This window comes from Idiotropiscis lumnitzeri, chromosome 7, assembly GCF_059441095.1.
Source record: "Idiotropiscis lumnitzeri isolate Australia: NSW breed Sydney's pygmy pipehorse chromosome 7, RoL_Ilum_1.0, whole genome shotgun sequence".
Lineage (NCBI taxonomy): Eukaryota > Metazoa > Chordata > Actinopteri > Syngnathiformes > Syngnathidae > Idiotropiscis > Idiotropiscis lumnitzeri.
Genome location: NC_142397.1, coordinates 7,554,928 through 7,571,404, shown reverse-complemented (window position 1 = coordinate 7,571,404; position 16,477 = coordinate 7,554,928). Strand labels below are relative to the sequence as shown.

General features: G+C 41.4%; 1 protein-coding gene and 1 long non-coding RNA gene across 3 annotated transcripts in view; one reads left to right on the top strand and one right to left on the bottom strand.

The window, feature by feature from the left end:
• rsrc1 (arginine/serine-rich coiled-coil 1) overlaps window positions 1-14,870 on the bottom strand; it is a 111,772-nt gene extending 96,902 nt beyond the window's left edge. The window contains exons 1-3 of one of the 2 annotated variants that reach the window (XM_088299793.1): window positions 14,789-14,870; window positions 14,211-14,399; window positions 11,953-12,069 (exon numbers count right to left, since the gene is read on the bottom strand). In XM_088299793.1, the coding sequence (XP_088155919.1) occupies window positions 11,953-12,069; window positions 14,211-14,389 (296 nt within the window). In that variant the 5' untranslated portion in view covers window positions 14,390-14,399; window positions 14,789-14,870. Of the gene's footprint in view, window positions 1-11,952; window positions 12,070-14,210; window positions 14,400-14,521; window positions 14,763-14,788 lie in introns of those variants that run through there. The other variant, XM_088299795.1, reaches the window with a different exon arrangement.
• LOC148333352 (uncharacterized) lies at window positions 13,452-15,080 on the top strand. Its single transcript, XR_015844189.1, has 2 exons — window positions 13,452-13,600; window positions 14,202-15,080. It is a non-coding gene; the product is annotated as an uncharacterized LOC148333352 (long non-coding RNA).
• Window positions 15,081-16,477: the final 1,397 nt, after the last annotated feature.

The window sequence follows — 16,477 nt, the reverse complement described above, 5'->3', positions numbered from 1 at the left end:
ATGCGGCCCGTTAAACGTTTTCATCCGGCCCGCCGAACTTGAAGAAAAAAATTCATTTAAAGTCAAATGTTAAAGTGAAACACTCCATCCATCTGCTCCTGGTCCGTCCCCTCTGTCAAATTTTAGAACCCATTGTAGCCCGCCAATCAAAAAGTTTGCCCACCCCTGCCCTCTGCGCATTCTCTCATTATAATTCTAACTTTAGTCTTCTATTCACAGCCTATTCCTTTTCAAATGTATTTTTTTTCCAAAATGTTTTTCGGAATATGAGGACTGTTTTTCCCCATAATTGCACGTTTTTATTTCTTTTCAGCGAACCCTCGATTATTCCTTCATATTTATTACTAGCATTTCGAAGCCCAGATTTAAACGATTCCACAAATTACAATCACTCTGTTAGTTTAGTATCCCATGCTGTGAGTTTAACGACGTATCTGGCTTTTGTCAGCTTCAATTGCTTCACCGCATTTCAAGTCATCAAATGTTCCCCCCATTTTGATTTCAAGTCAAAATCAAGAGTCACACAAGTGATCAGCTCTACGTTGTGCCCGATCGCACGACGGTTAGCCGCGTATCCTTTTGGCCGACCCGTCCGTTTCCACCTCCTGCTCACGTCCTAAGATTAAACGGACGGAGGGGACAGCGAATAGAAAATGTTGAGCAAGTGTTTCATTACGTTCAAAAACACTGTCAAGGTTTTAGTCAGACCGCACATGATCCTAAGTGAACAACTAAGTGAGTGGATGTGTAATTGAAACCGTGTGTGTGTGTGTGTGTGCGTGCGTGTCCGTGTCCACAGCTCACTGACAAGTGCGAGCGGGTCTTCCATTAGCTATAATTTGCTCTCAAGTTGTCCACTTGGGGAGGAGATGAGCGATGATGTTGGACTTTTTTTTTTTTTTTTTTTTTTTGGCAAGACAACGCACGTGTCTCCACTTTATGATGAGTTACGGCGCAAACATACACACCAATAATCCCGGGCTATGATTCAAACCCTCTCTTTATGAATATTACACAGGAAAATGAAGAGATCTAAAGACAACAGATTCAAATATTCCATAGAAAATGTGTCCCCACTCACGTCCAGGCTGCCTTGGTGAATGTCAGCGAAAAGTCAGCGTTGTGCCAGCACATGAGACACACTTGCAGAAAAATGTCCATATGGTTTGAGCCGGATCATAACCGGAGTTCAAGGTAAACACGCCTGACTGAGGTTTGTCCATGCAGGCTCTCTTAGCTCACGTCTCCAAGGGCCCGCGTAAAACCTGTCCACCGCATGCACGCCCCCCCCCCCCACACACACACACGCACCCTTCCCTTTGTATGTGCGTAGCATGGCCGGGAGATTATTAATTAAGTCCCTATTTGTTGTCAGGTACATGAAGTTTAGATGGAGACTGCAGTTGCAGAAGAAGTCATCTGGCACAAAGTCAAAAGCTAGCGATTGACGTTGTCCGACTGCCACAATTAATCAGGAAAAAGGAGGCTCCAATTCAGATATCTGTGGTCTTGGAGGGCCGTAGGTAAAAACAATGGTAAAACAGCGTTTCAGATGGATTTACACTGGTGGGCTACCAGTCCAATTTTAAATTAGTGCCCATTCGTGATCATCCAGTGACAGGTACAGTGCATGTAAAAAGTCTACACACCCCCATGTCAGGTTTTTGTGACGTTTAAACAAATGAAATGAAAGTGAAGATATATCATTTCAAATCTGTTTTCCAACGAACCTACAAAAAGAAGCAAATCTTCAAATCAAACAACTTAGACATTGTGGTTGCACAAGTGTGCACACCCTCGTAGAACTAGGATGAGGCTGTGTTCAGAATTCACGTTCAAACTCATGTACATGCGGAACACAATTTAAAGGGCCAATGAGAAGCCTCAAATAAATTTCATATATTCTAAATTGGTTCCCGCCCTTTTTTTCCTCAAACAGAAGAACGCTGATGATTTTTTTTTTTTTTTGCCAACACTGACAGCCACCTTGACTAAGGTCCCAGTTCCAGTTGAAGCTTCACTGTAGCTACTGTGTTTTGTTTGCACCAAACATACCTTTGAGAATTATGTCCAAAGAGGATCAACCTCGCCTTCATTGGACCAGAACACAGATGCACTGTTCGTTTGGGAGAATTTTGCATCCTCGCATAGGGGGATTTGTCTTCCAAACAATAATGCTGCTACTCCCTTTTAACTCCTCGCTGTCTTCTGTCCAACAACAAATACATTTGAGTGTGGTGTCACTTAAATCCCAGTTTTCCGTATGTAAAACTATGGTTGTGTTCCATAAAACCATTTTGGTTAGTATTTTGGGCATCTGGTAAATGTTACCGCATTTCCCGGACTATGAGACGCACCTGCATATAAGCCGCAGCAACTATTTTTTGCGGAAAAAGAAAAAAAACGATATACAAGCCGTACCAGGCTATAAGCTGCTGTTTTCTATGTTGAAAAAAAAATGGTTGTTTACTGCATGTACAGAATGATTTTGTACTGTGACTGCACATAAAGGTACATAAACAGATTCTGAAAACAGAGCCTTTTAACACGCCAACAACTTTGCTAATTAAAACAGAACAGGCCCGAGAGAAAAAAAAATTTTGAGATGTAATTAGCGTATTTTCTGAACTATAGCGCGCCCCTAGTGGCGAAAGAGAAATCCAAAGAAAATCCGCACCGTTGTATTAGCCGCATGGTTCAAAATCGAGGAAAAAAGTAGCGGTTTATCGTCCGGAAAATACGGTAATTGGACTTTGGACATTAATCTGTGTGGGAAATATCGCCATATGATTTAGATTGAGTCAAGACTTTTGAGAATGATTTAATCAGAAGAAAAAAAACAGGTTCCCCCTTGTTAGTGAGTTTGGCTGCAGAGATAGGACTCCGTGCATAATCCAATAAGTGAAATAAATGATAAGGGTGACGCGTGGGAATCAAACTTCAGAACATTTAAGTTGCAGGCCGCTTTGTACGCCAACTCGGCGACGACTGCTTCCAATACAAGTCAAAAGAGGACAGATGGCAATGTTTGTTTTTCACATTGAGTTTGGAGCAGATTGTCATCAATTAAACTTTCCTAATAGGCCTCTACAGCAAAGTGACCCGACCAGCACCACCACCAGCCGCCATCCACGTCCCCACTACCTTACAAACAGTGAGCTTTGTTTCATGCAGACATGGTTGTGAGCAACTGGTAGAGCCCCCCCTTTGCTCACTCAGTGTCTGTCTTGCTCTCTCGCTCTTTGCTAGGCGGCCCAGGGTGTTATTAGACCGCAGGCCACCAAGCAGCTCCAAACAGCTCAATGACAACACACGGGTCCTGCCAATTAGAAATAATTAGACAGCCATTTCAGTGGCAAGTCTTTTTAAGTGCATATATAACGATGCAATGATGCTTATTAGGCGGCCCGAGCCAGCGAGGAGCGCGGCCTCAAACGCTTTGGTGCTGCAGAAAATAATTATGCCAGTGATCACAAAGCGAGCTGCACATCTCTGTACTTCACCTCCACGCGTTTCAAAAATCCACTTCATTAGCTCCCGTAATTAATCCTCCAATAATTGCAGGAAAAGCCCAGTTTACCTCCCTTCGTTTCTAATTATCATCTTATAAATAGTTATGGTTCTAATTAATGTGTTCATTAGGCAGGATATTTCTCTCAAAGCCTCGCCGGGAGCCAAAGGTCCGGCTTGGCTCTCTCTGAAGCCTAAGCAGCCAGAAGGTGAGGCCATCCTGCCTGCATTTGCTTTTATTTTACTACATTCAACCTCCTAATTGGCATTTAAAACCCAATTTGGAAGAACTTCAAGAAGCTTAAATGAGGGAGAGAGAATGAGATTGAGAGAAGGAGCAAAGGAGAGCGAGAGAGACAGAGATACAGTTGGTGCTCAATTTCTAATGCCAGAGCTGAAAGCATGCGTGACTCCTTTCTGTTGCCGCGGCCAGAAGGGCGAGCCTTTTTATTGACATCGGCTGCACACAATGAAGGCTTCACATTGCATTTGACATTATGCAGGTGTTATTGAGTAGACGGAAATTTAATTATTTGTTTGGTCACATTGATACTTTAAAAGTAGCATAAAAAAAAATTGTACTACGAAAGATATATAAAAATATACTGTTTTTATAAATATATTATTTAAAAAAAACATCTCTTGTACTGAAGTAAAAAAAACTGCAATCTAAAATATATTTAGTACAAAATTCATCATTTATATCCATTACAACAGTCCTTTTTATAACTTCGCAAAATGCTTATTAAATTGCATAGTGCATAGAAAAAAAAAAGCATTGGCTCAACTTTGATGCAATGAAAACATGTTTCGATATAGCTTTGAAGTGAGTTACAACAAATGTTTAAATAGCTGATAATGACGGAAAACCTGAACCTTACTTGTTTGTTGTTTTCGGGCGAGACAGAGAAAAATAAAGTTCTTAAGCACAACAAAACGCATTTCCACTCATTATTCTTTGCGCCTACAAAAATACAAACAATTCCGGTATGTAACACCAGTGACCTGATGTAGACAAACCTCAGTTTGAGACGCATAATGACAAGACTGAAGTCGACTAACTACTCATTCACTACCTGCCGAGTAAAAAAATTAATCTTTGACGTCTTTATCCGTCAATGGCAGTCAATGAGTAAATAATGAAAAATTCGTGCGGTCCTAAAACAGCACCGTGCCTCACTGTGAATTTGCACGATTGCAATGAACGACAGCCACATTGCTGAGTGATAAAGAAAAAAGGAGGAAATCTCTCAGTGTTCATTTAGGACCATCTTCCCGACCTCAAAATTGCCGATATGAGATGATGTGATGACCGGTTTTGAGGTGATTATTTTATTTAATTTTTTGTACATTGTTACGCGGTGCAGACGAACGAGACTGCCACCCCGAGGGAGTATGCTGGCGTGTTTTTGAGGTTGTGGGATAGAGAGGAGTACCGGAGTGGTGGAGTCAGGTATTGGAGGATGGCTTGTGGTGAAGGTGGGGAGGGGGGAAAACAGCGCTTGCGGCGAGGCGAGGATGAAAGCGGCTGTCTGTGTCAGTCACTTATTCCTCCCTTTGGTAAATAAAGGTTTCTGACAACAAAGGCGAGCGGCGCTTGACTGGCCTTTACAGTGGATAAATAAAAAAGACAACACAGAGAAAGAGTGAAGAATGAAAAGGAGAGGGGAGCAGCGCCGCATCAAAAATAAAAAATAAATAAAAAAATCCCGGTCAAATCTCACAATGGGGAGCATGTTGAGGTTTGAGCCGTAAACCAGGTCATCTTTCAGCTTAAATCAACAGCTTGCAAGTCGGCTAATAGGAGGAGAAGGAAGAATGCGCCAAGGCGTCACTCTGTACGAAAAGACAACAAGACGATATAAAAAAAGCGGAAAATCGCATTGTAATGACTTGGGCTTAACAATTTTCAAATGGCGAGGGGGGGGGGGGACTTGGGATGGGGACTTTGCTCCTTTTTGCCACTTTTAAATATTTAGTTATTCATACTAGCTCTTGTTTTTGTTAAAAAAAAAGAAAAAAATGGATTTGTACCTTGAAAACAATCGCATATATTAAATTGCAATCGCAATATTAAGAGAAAAGAACAGCAATCCGATTTTCTTGAGGGTTGCCCCGATCCGATATTGATATCGGATATGAATCCGATTAATATATGGTGCAGAGTCCGATGTAACGGAGAGAAGGCGGTCAATTTTCAAAATAAAATATTGTAACAAACAGGTTTGTGCGTTTTTGTGTTTTGCTGAGTTAGCTATGATATTTCCGAGTTTTCTAAATGCATCACGCCACTTGCGGGGACGCGAAGACTTTGCGAGTGTGACAAGAGAGCTGAGAGAGAGTGAGAGAGGAAGTTCCGTGTGACTCTTGACTAAAAAAGGTTTTTGCTCTGTTGTTGGTGTCGGCTACGGCCCACAAGAGCCGTGTTGAAATAATAAAAGGGTAATAACTAAACTGACGTCTGACATATCTTTGGAAGACATCAAAATATTTTTCAGCCTCAAATAATAATTAAACTGGAAGTACAGCAATTTTTTTTTTTGTAATTCTTTCATCTGTGCGGCCTGGTACAACGTGGCTCGCAGACCGGTACGGGGCCGCGAACCGGTGGTTGGGGACCACTGCTTGAGGCTACAATGTCAGTATCAGAAGTGACAAAGTTGTATCGGGACACAGTTATTATTTATAACATAGTAGTAATGGCTTTTATAAAAATACAGTGGTGCCTTGATACGCGGACATTTTTTTTTTTTTTACATTTTTCAAAAATTAATCACTGGTTGGATGATTGTTTGTTTTCACTTGCGAGCACAAATTTGAGATACAATATTCTGCCAAATCTCTGATTAAGAAATGCTTGGAAGTTATGACAGTTTACTAAATTATATTACGTAAATTAAATTATTAATTTCATTTTGCTTTTTGCAGTATTTTTTTTTTTTTTTACTACAGAAGGCAAATTGATTCCTGAACAAGACAAAAAGAAACATCCTTCAATGCAGTGTTTCTTTAACAAAAGCAAATTCTTTACAGTTTAAACCACATTTCACTTGTCATGTCCTCAAACATACTCACTCCAGTCTTCCCACCCAAAAAAAAAAAAAGGAAGTGACACCCCAAACCACATGCTACATCTCACACACACACTGTACAGTGTGCATTAATAGCTGACACTTGGGGAATTACTGATCCAGGTGGTCTGGTTAAAGATTTTGCCCAGCCCACCTCTTGTCTTCATCTCTCCCTTGGCGTGACCTTGCACACTCGGTGTCGGAGCAAGACGGGAAAAGCTATCTAGCAGATGTACGACACCTCATCTCATACAGGGGAGGGAAATTGCTGAGTGAAATACATACCAGGCCATTGCTCAGCGGTGCGCGCGCGCACACACACACACACGCACACCCACGCCCACGCACACAGAAGTGAGTGGTTGTGTGTTTGGCCGGTAGAAAATAGTGGACATGTTACAGGCGTAAACCCAGGCTAGTTCTCTCGCCATTAAAGAGCTCTTCTTCTCTTGTTTGCGATGACGGATCAGGATTAAGTTGAAAAAGGAAAAGAACGCTTTCTCGAAGCAGCCCTTCCGCTGCCCACCAACTCGCCGCTCACTTTGCGAAGCTCGTAAATCCGAATAAGACAGCGCCAAGGTGACTGCAGTCACGGTGAACGGCGCGGTGTTAAGCTTCATTAGGTGCGGTTGCACATTCTAGATGACATCATTCGGCCCCGTTACAAAGACAATAATGCTGTTTCAAATGAATTTAAAGTTTTATGAGGAAAAGGGGGAGGATTTTTTTGGCGTGGGTTTGTCCATTTCCTATAGTTTGTCGTGAGCAACTCTTCAAGATTATCACGTTTTTCTACAGACCGCATTTAATGCTGCCTGCTTTTTTTCCTCAATGGCAGAATTATTTTTCCGAAGATGACTCTAAATTGTCCGTGGGTGGAAATGCGGATCCATATTTGACCACAGGTGTCAAACTCAAGGCCCGGTGGCCAGATCTGGCCCGCGACCTCATTTTATGCGGTCCGCAAAGGACAAATCATGTGCGTCAACTTCCTGTATCGAGCACATTTTCTTCACTTTTAACAAAATTGAGATGTGAAAATATTTGTTCCCAATCCTCTCCTTTTAAAATAATTTGAAGAATTGTTGAACAAACAACTACTGACTGGCTTCTAATTTCAAAACTGACTTTCCATCAATTTGTTGTGTGTATGTGATAACATGAGGTGATCAAAAATGTATATGGATTCACAGTCATAACGGCCCTCTGAGGGAAACCAGAACTACGGACGTAGAATACGGTACGGGCCCTGTGATTGGCTGCGACCTGACTGAATGACAGACAGACAGAGCCACACACGTTTAACGGCGGTGGCGGTCGCATGTGACAGCATGGCGCCGCGCCTGCAGACCGAGCGCAGCACAAGTCGGGTCTGTGATCAGACTGTGATGAGAGCCGTTGTCGGATCGGCGCTAAACACACGCACGCAGGCACACGCGCACATCACAACGCCGTGCGGCGGCACGCAGATCCACTCATGCGTGCTCCGTCGGCTGCTTGCGCGTTTGCTGGCAGGCCCCATGCGCACGTAACAGACACACACACACACCCCCACCCACGCACACACACACAGAGGCCCGGTATGCCTGTTCAGATCAAAGAGAATAAACATTAATGGCAAATAGGTAATCTGCTCCTCTTGTCCGTTTTACATTTCAGGGCAAGATTGACTGCCTCTGGGGGACCAGGCCCTCCTGATTGAGGGCACGAAAAAAAAAAAAAAAAAGGAAAGAGAAGGGAAGAGAGAGGGAGGGGGGCAACGATTGATGGTAACCACATGATAGACCATTATTCTTATTTCATGTATCTTTGTATTCTTATTCATACAGGAGCCATTGGAAAGAAGGTAATCATGTTCTCCACTTTAAAGCGGCTCACGATACTTTTAATCTTGCTTTCCGATGCGCACATTGTTATTCCCATTTCTCCGCTCACCACTCGATCTGTTCCCCATTTCGTCTTTTGCACTTCATTTCCCGCCCACTCTCCTGCATTCAACTCAAGTCCTCAACTTTTACCACTCCCTTCAAACTTCCCGTCCTCTCCGTCCCCTGCCTCTTTTGGGTCGCCGCAATGCAACCTCTTGTTCATATTCCGCTAGGGGTGTTAGGGTGGCGTGGCCGGGTTGGGGCGGGTTCCGTGCGGCAGCTTATATCCTCTCTGCGTATCCATCATGAGGTCCTGTCCACTCAATCGTGCACTGATCCATCAGCCGGCATCCTCGGATACGCACGCCACACGACTGACTAATGACACTGGAAGCACCTGTACAGTACGAGTCAGCCTTGCTGTCAGTCCACTGTGGCGATACAACACTTCATATTCCATATCAAGCGGATTCAAAACAAAGTCTACACACCCTAGTTCATAAGCCAGGTTTTTTGTCCGACAAACGTGAACGTCAGAAGGCCTGAATGCTTTGCGTGACAAAATGGAGAGCAGAAGTTGAGCTACGGCTTGAACGAGCCTTAACTCAGTCAATTCTGTTGACCTTTATAGATGTTAAGTGAAATCCAACCATTCATTACCAATGACGTCTAAAGACGTTAAGTATGTTTTTCCAATAAGAGAGTTTGAGGTGTCACCAAAGTAAAAAGAAATAAAAAATTGCATCAAAGTTGTTGAACCGGGTGGCCCTGTCGAATTTGCTTGGCTTGCATAAGGAAATCTGCATAGCAACAAGTGACCAAGTAAATGAAAAATGTCATTTTCCAGGTGATTAAAATTGTCATTGGAAGGAAAATGATGATCAAAACAAAACACAACCAGCAAGAGTGCCTCATTATCATTATTATCATCTTAATAAAATATATGTACCAACACGCCTAAATTTAGATTGATGTTCAGTTTGTCAGGTGCTGCTACTGATGACTTTGCTGCTGTAAAAGTAGAATTTCTCCAATAGCGGGACTAATCATATTTAATTCTATTCTGTAAGTAGTTGCTGCCCCTCCAGTATTTGTCACATGAAAATGCCACTGTGCATATCTGACGAAATTGCCATCTTGCTCAATCCCTCTGGCGACCCATCCCACCTGCTCCTCGCTAAGCAGATTACACAACTGCGCTAATCATATCGCCGCGTTTGTATGCGGCGATGTCATCGGGTGTAGTTCTAAATCTCCCAAATCCCCTACACCTTTCATCTCACGCCACGCCGATGACTCCGTTTTCAGACAGATGTTCTCATTGCCAGCGCTGCAGTGATTGACTGTCTACTGAGGTCGAAGCCATACGGAACCCCCCCCCCCCCCACACACACACACACACACACACACACACAAAAAGAAAGTTGGGAAACAGTGCAGCATCATCCAGCATGTCAAAGATCTCACACCTCCGTAATGCGAATATTAAAACACGTTCTTCCCTATTCGTGATTAAAATGATCTCTGCTCCCATTTCAGCCATACGCAAATAAACAAAAGGCCCCACACGCCGCATACATTAGGACAACATTTTCCTCGCGGGTGCATCTGTGCTTGTCTGAGTGTGTATGTGCGAAGGATTTAAACAGGGAAAAAAAAAAACAGCACAGTTTACTGGTTCATTAGCAGCAGATTAGCTATGCTAATGACATGGAGCACCACACACGGAGACTTTGCCTTTATGTTTTGTGAAAAGGATACGTAAGCTGCTACGTAAATTGTGTGTGTGGTGCAGGTGCGTCCACATAAGGCTAGCATTAGTAAGTGAGTCCCTTGAAACACAAAAGCGCCATTGGCCAGCACGGTAATAATCATAATTCAACAAATCAACGCAGAGATGATGATGTTTAAATCACATTAATGAGTGAATATTGAGTTGCCCCCACAGGAGATTCAGGACATGAGTTGCATACACAACAATGCCTACATTTAGTTCTGCGATAAGGCAATATCCGAGGCCAGACAAAAACGACCAGAAAATGTGTCCACACCTCAAACCCTGTCAAGTTTCAAGAATCTTTTTTTTTTTTAAATACTAAATGAACATACAAAATGCTATTATGCATTGCAAAATAATATGCTGTGATTTCACTACCCTGACACCATGAAACCAAAATATTTGTGCTCAGCATACTACATGTAGGGGGGTCACCACAGCAGGATTAATCCATGATTTGTTTTTACAGATTTTATTTGTATAACTGTATAAATTGAAAGCACTGCGTGGCAATTCATCCCGAGGCCCAGCGCACACCAAGCGACACTCAATCGCAAACAAGTCGACAAGTCAAATGTGGCAACTGACCATGGCACACATAAGAATAATGAATTAGATTTATATGGCGCTTTTCTGAACAAGTGGACACTAGCAACACAAGTGTTTTGAGGGACCATATAGTGTCGTGTATCATTTTTTACGGAACCATAAAGAACACGACCACAAGGTTTGAAACTAGCGGTTTCACATTGCAGTTTGCGGGTTAAAAGGATTATCTTGCACCTCATTTATACACATTCTGAATATCAAAACTAAGAATCAAACGGCAAGACCACCACCAAAAGAAAGTAGCAGTAGAAGAAGAACCACTGAGACGGTCCCAAAAAAAAAAAAAGTTCGAGAGAAGCTCTGACAAGTATCGTGCTCATGAAGGGATGACGGAAATACGGAGAATGCATGCTGAATGCTAAGCTAATAGGGCTGCACAATATATCGACAAAATATCAACATTGTGAGCAATATGTAAATCGCAAAGACATGCAATCATTTTTCTTATGTAATTGTATTTTTTTTTTGTTCTTTTATACACCACATTTTTTAAAGACGTCTGGTTGTAACTGCATTAAAGCGGGGAACATCCAACTTTGAACAGCAGCAAAATTAATTTAAAATTTTTTTAAAAAAGTCTTGACTCGGGAGAAAAAAAAATAAAAAATCACACTCGCTAAAAGGAACTGCAAATGAATTAATTTCTGTTACAATGAGCGGCAGTCAGGAGTGGTTCAAAGTAGATTAATATAGCATAAAACATTTTTAAATTATCAGTGATGTATTTTTGTTTTTTTGGCACAATGGAGTCTTGAGTATTGTTTGACAATAAATGCTCTCAAAAACACACGACAGCAGAGCTTTTTTTTTTTTTTTAATCAAATTAGCTTTGCTTCTAGAAAAGAAAATGAAGTTTGCCGCTACACACCATATGAACTTAAGAAATAAAAACTGTTGATTTTATATGACAAAAAATGTTCATTATAATGTCATCTTTTTTTGTAGAATAAAAGCTTTGCTTCAGTTCAGTGAGTATAACCCGCAATAAAATAAATAATTGCTCCAACAAGTTAGAAAGTTGGTCCTCAAATGAAGTCATAGAATCGCAAAACTGCACTGCAAAGAAAAAAAAAAATACTATTTCGAGCCTTGACTATATCGCTACTTTTCTTTTTACCTTCTGTCCCGGCTGCGTGACCTGTGCGAGCGGTGGCTCTTCCCTCTGTCGCCGCTACGACTTCTCCTTTTACGAGATGAACTTCGGGACGAGTCGCTGCTTGAATGTTTCTTTCGTCTAAAAATTAAAAAAAAAAAAGAAAAAAAAGAAAAAAATTAAACAACATCCAACGCAATTTTATAGAATGTAAAATGGTATAGCAGTCATTTGGTATAGCCTCGCGGGCCAAATATAATTACACTGCGGGCCAAATTTGACCCGCGGGCCAAAGTTTGACACTGATGATCTAAACAAACTTATCAAGAGTCCTCTAATATTTCTCTGATGCTATGTTACAACTCAAATAAGCCACCAGGAAGATTTGTGATGTAAAATGTCTTATTCCCACGTTCTAACAGCTACTTTTGCATCAGTGCAAACAGCCACGGGGCATCACAACCATTCGAGGTGCCCTACGGTTCCTCCACAGGGGCCTTTTGGTGCGCCGTAGCTCTTTTAGATAGCGCAAGCGTGTGAGTTGCATCCATTTTGCCATCACAACTAACACACTCCTATTTGATATCTTTTAGCTTTTATCTTCAATTATGGAGGCCGGATGAACAGTTCAATCACTTTGAGCAACACACGTTTTATTTAATCTCTTCTTTCGTTTTACCAAAGCCCCAAAATGCCTCATTTCAGTTCAAGCATAACACATATCGGTACCACGAGAGATTCTACAAGATGGATGAGAGGTGAGTAAAAACGAAAGCAGTACAAATAGCAAGTAGTAGTACTTCAAGCGGTGCAGGAAAGATGATTTTGTATTCCAAAAGGTTGGATCCCGTGAGCGAGGACTTGTGATCTAACTCACAAGCCAACACTCCACACTTTTCCTGGAGGTGGAGTGTCAGCGCATCCAAAAATGAAACAAGCAGATGTGCACCTTTCACACAAACACGACTTGTTCTTGTTCACGCACACTTGTTTTTTTTGTTTTTTTATTCCTGCTCTCTGCCTCCACTTTAACTCGCAAACAAGGCCAGCAGAAGGAAGTACAAATCTTTGGATATTGTCCCATTTATTTTTCAGGTGTGCGTGCTTTTTTTGGTTTACGTTTTACCTCATTAACTCATTCACTGCCATTGACGAAGATAGAAGCCAAAAAAAAAAACGTGTTTGATTTTGGCGCAGGCGGCTACTTAAAAGACGTTTCGCCTCTCAGGATTGCTTAGGACTGCACCAGAACTGATGAAGCCCACTCCGATGAGAGGTCAAACGTCTTCTAAGAGAAACAGTTGTGACCGATTCAACTTTAGCTTTTCCACTGTATTGTTTAAGTTATCAGTCTTTCACAAGCCAGAGGCTTGTTTTCTTTTTTGTGGGCTTTCAGTATGTACGCTGCCACATATGCATGTTAATTGATCAAAATGTATCGGCGAGCAGATGAGCGACGAAGGCTCCCAGATTTTTTCCGCCCCGCCCTGCGCAGACAGGCAATGACTTCCCATCAGCAGTAATGGACCTTGACCAGGCCTCATAAATAATTACCATCAACTGGCCTTGTCTGAGCAGCCCCAACACAGCCAGTGGCAGCCGTGGATGGATGGAGGCTTGACGGAGGGATTCGCCACCAGACACTAGCCACTCATATGGACATGTGATTGTGGTAAAAACATTCCTCCGTTCACTGATGAATTCACAGCTACGCAAACACGTTATGTTTTTATCATGGAATTGTGACAATTCTTAATGGTACGAGGATTCATTAATTGGCAAAATACCATAAATAGGCGGGTGGACAGTGAATCACTAATCATCTAAAACCAAGAGAGTTTGAGGGTCATTCATCAAGATATCTAAAATGTGTTTTTGGGTTTGCATATTTAGGATAAATATTGAATTTTAAATTGGATAGTGTTTTTGTTTTTTTAACTATAGTACATGGTTGCCATTAAATCCACAGCAAGGAACTTTGCTTCTTCATTTGGCCATGATAGAATTTGGAAAGTCAAACCAGCTGCAGTTGGTTGACCCTTGACATTGACATTTATACCGATGGCGAGTTTAGAGTCTGCAATGAACACAGTGCTGGAAGTCGTGGCTTGGTTTGTTGTATGAATGGATACAGGTGGATACATCCGCTACACAGGTTTATTGCACCTGCTATCTAATGGAAGATAATTGAATTGATTGATTGGAAACCGATGTCTAAGTTAATAATACTTGACCCAAATCCAACTTTGAGCATGGAATGTTGCTGCGTTTAGCAGTCTCACCTCCTGTCTCTGGAACGTGAGCGGCTCCGGCGGCTGGATCTGTGACTGCGGCTGCTTGTGACCCTGCTCCCGGAGGACGACGACGTCGAAGAGGAAGATGAAGACGAGGAAGAGCGACGCTGTTTTTTCTTCTTCCTACTCCGGCTTTCGCCTTCACTGCTCGATGAGCGTCGACCCATCACAGGCTCACTGTTGTCACACATACGACAAACACAATATTGTTCAGAGGCTAATGTTTACTTGGGACGTATTAGCAACGACGAGCGAGCACTTCCGCCAACAAGTCACGTTCATCATTCTCTGACACTCACATGAACCGCGTAGACAGCTAACGCATCTTTATAAGGACTTTCACGAAAAACGTGTGTTTTATCGCGCACGGTGTGTGTTTTGACTAGCTAGCTAGTTTGCTAAATAGGCTAACACTGCAACGCTACGTTCGAATTCGTTACTTGACTGACACCCGAATGGTTGTACAAACGTCTTCGGTGACGACAAATACACGCGAAAGATAAACGCGGGTGGAACTAAGTCGAATTGACAATGACATCATCTTTATTGTATATCCCGCTTCTCACCGTTGCCGAGGAGCTCCACAAAACACACGCGAGCGAGTGCTAGACAAAAAGAGTTAAACGAGAGCACGTCGATAGAGCCCAGGTCAGCACAATAAGGCAAGAAGACATCGATCGATCGACTATTTGGGTCTCGTAACGTTTCCGTTCCGTTTTTTTTTTTTTTTTTACATTTCTGACTTGCTGATTTGCTGTTTATTCCAATGTACTGTATTAACGCAGTAATAACAATAATAATTTTAATAATAATTGAAAACAAGTTGAATATATTTATTATTAAAGGTTTCAAAAGTGACATTTTCGTCATTAATTTTTTGTTTGCGAAAGTGCCGTAGTAAAAGAATAACATTTGTATAGTACTGCCATGTTGTATTCTCAATACATTGAAACATAAAGTTAACTTTCCAAGTCCCAACGTCATGATACACATCATTCACTTGGTACAGAGGTTGTATTCCTAAAAAGTATAATTAACAGTTTTGTAATCCACTTTAACATTGTGGACATTTCAAATATTAACATTGTGCTTAAAATGTGAATGTTAAAAAACAAGAGTTCTTAAAGATGAAATGAAAATGTCAGGAGAAAAAAAGATATACCTGTGACTTTCGGGCCATTTTCACACTGTTGTAGTATATCCTTTGATACTTTTCCACAGTTAATTTATAGTAACTGCACTTTTTAAGAACATATTTAGTCAAACTGTGCAGAAAAGTTAAAAAAAAATCTGTATTCGATTGGGCCATCAATCGTAATATGCAAAACAATATTGGCCATCTGTGTCAACTGATCACTTTGATTGGCTGTTAGCAAGTGAAGTAGTACATAAAAGCAAAGTGATGGGAAAAAATATTATTGAGTAATTAATTCCAGCAAAACATTGCTTTTTAATCAGACTTGATCCTGCTTTCATTATGAGTGCGTTGAGGAAGGTCCTCAATATGCGTGTATTTTATTTCACAAAACCCTGAGTGTGAGTGGTGTGATAAACAATGACCTTTCACTAAGCGAGTGCACGTGTGCACGTCTACAAGCATCTGGCCACCCCTCAATGAGATGTGTTACCCTGGCTCCCCACTAAAAAAAATTCTGGCTACGCCCTTGACTGCAACTGAATTGTTGGCCTGCTGTGATTATTTTGCATAAGACTCAAAGAAATCGGCGCACAACTATTGAGTTTCACTACATTTTACTATAGTAAACATGAACATTATTCGTAACATATTTTATCACTATTTTCACTGACAAAGAACTTCTCATTAACACAATATCCCTTTACATTTGAAACGAAAATAAAAATAAATACTTCAATAATGATTGAATTAAAATGTATGTGACATCAAAAGTGTTCATGAATAAATGTATTTTTAACAGTTCTTAAAGATGAAATGCAAATTTAATGAACTTAAGTCTTTAATTTAGGGCTTACAATATGCATATGCAGTGTTCAACATATTTTATTTATTATTTGCATCGAGGACCGTCTTTTTATGAACCCAATGTTTCCTGCTTGAAAATGAAACGCAGTAATGCCCTCCTCGTGAGTCTGCACTCAACTGAAATGTGTTTATTGTTTATGCAGGAGGACAGTAAAGTGTGCTCAAATTTCCCTGCACGTGCGCGCTTGCAGCCTTGAGCTCACGCGCATGAGGTCATCATCGCCAGACTACAAAAATAAATAAATTGGGTGAG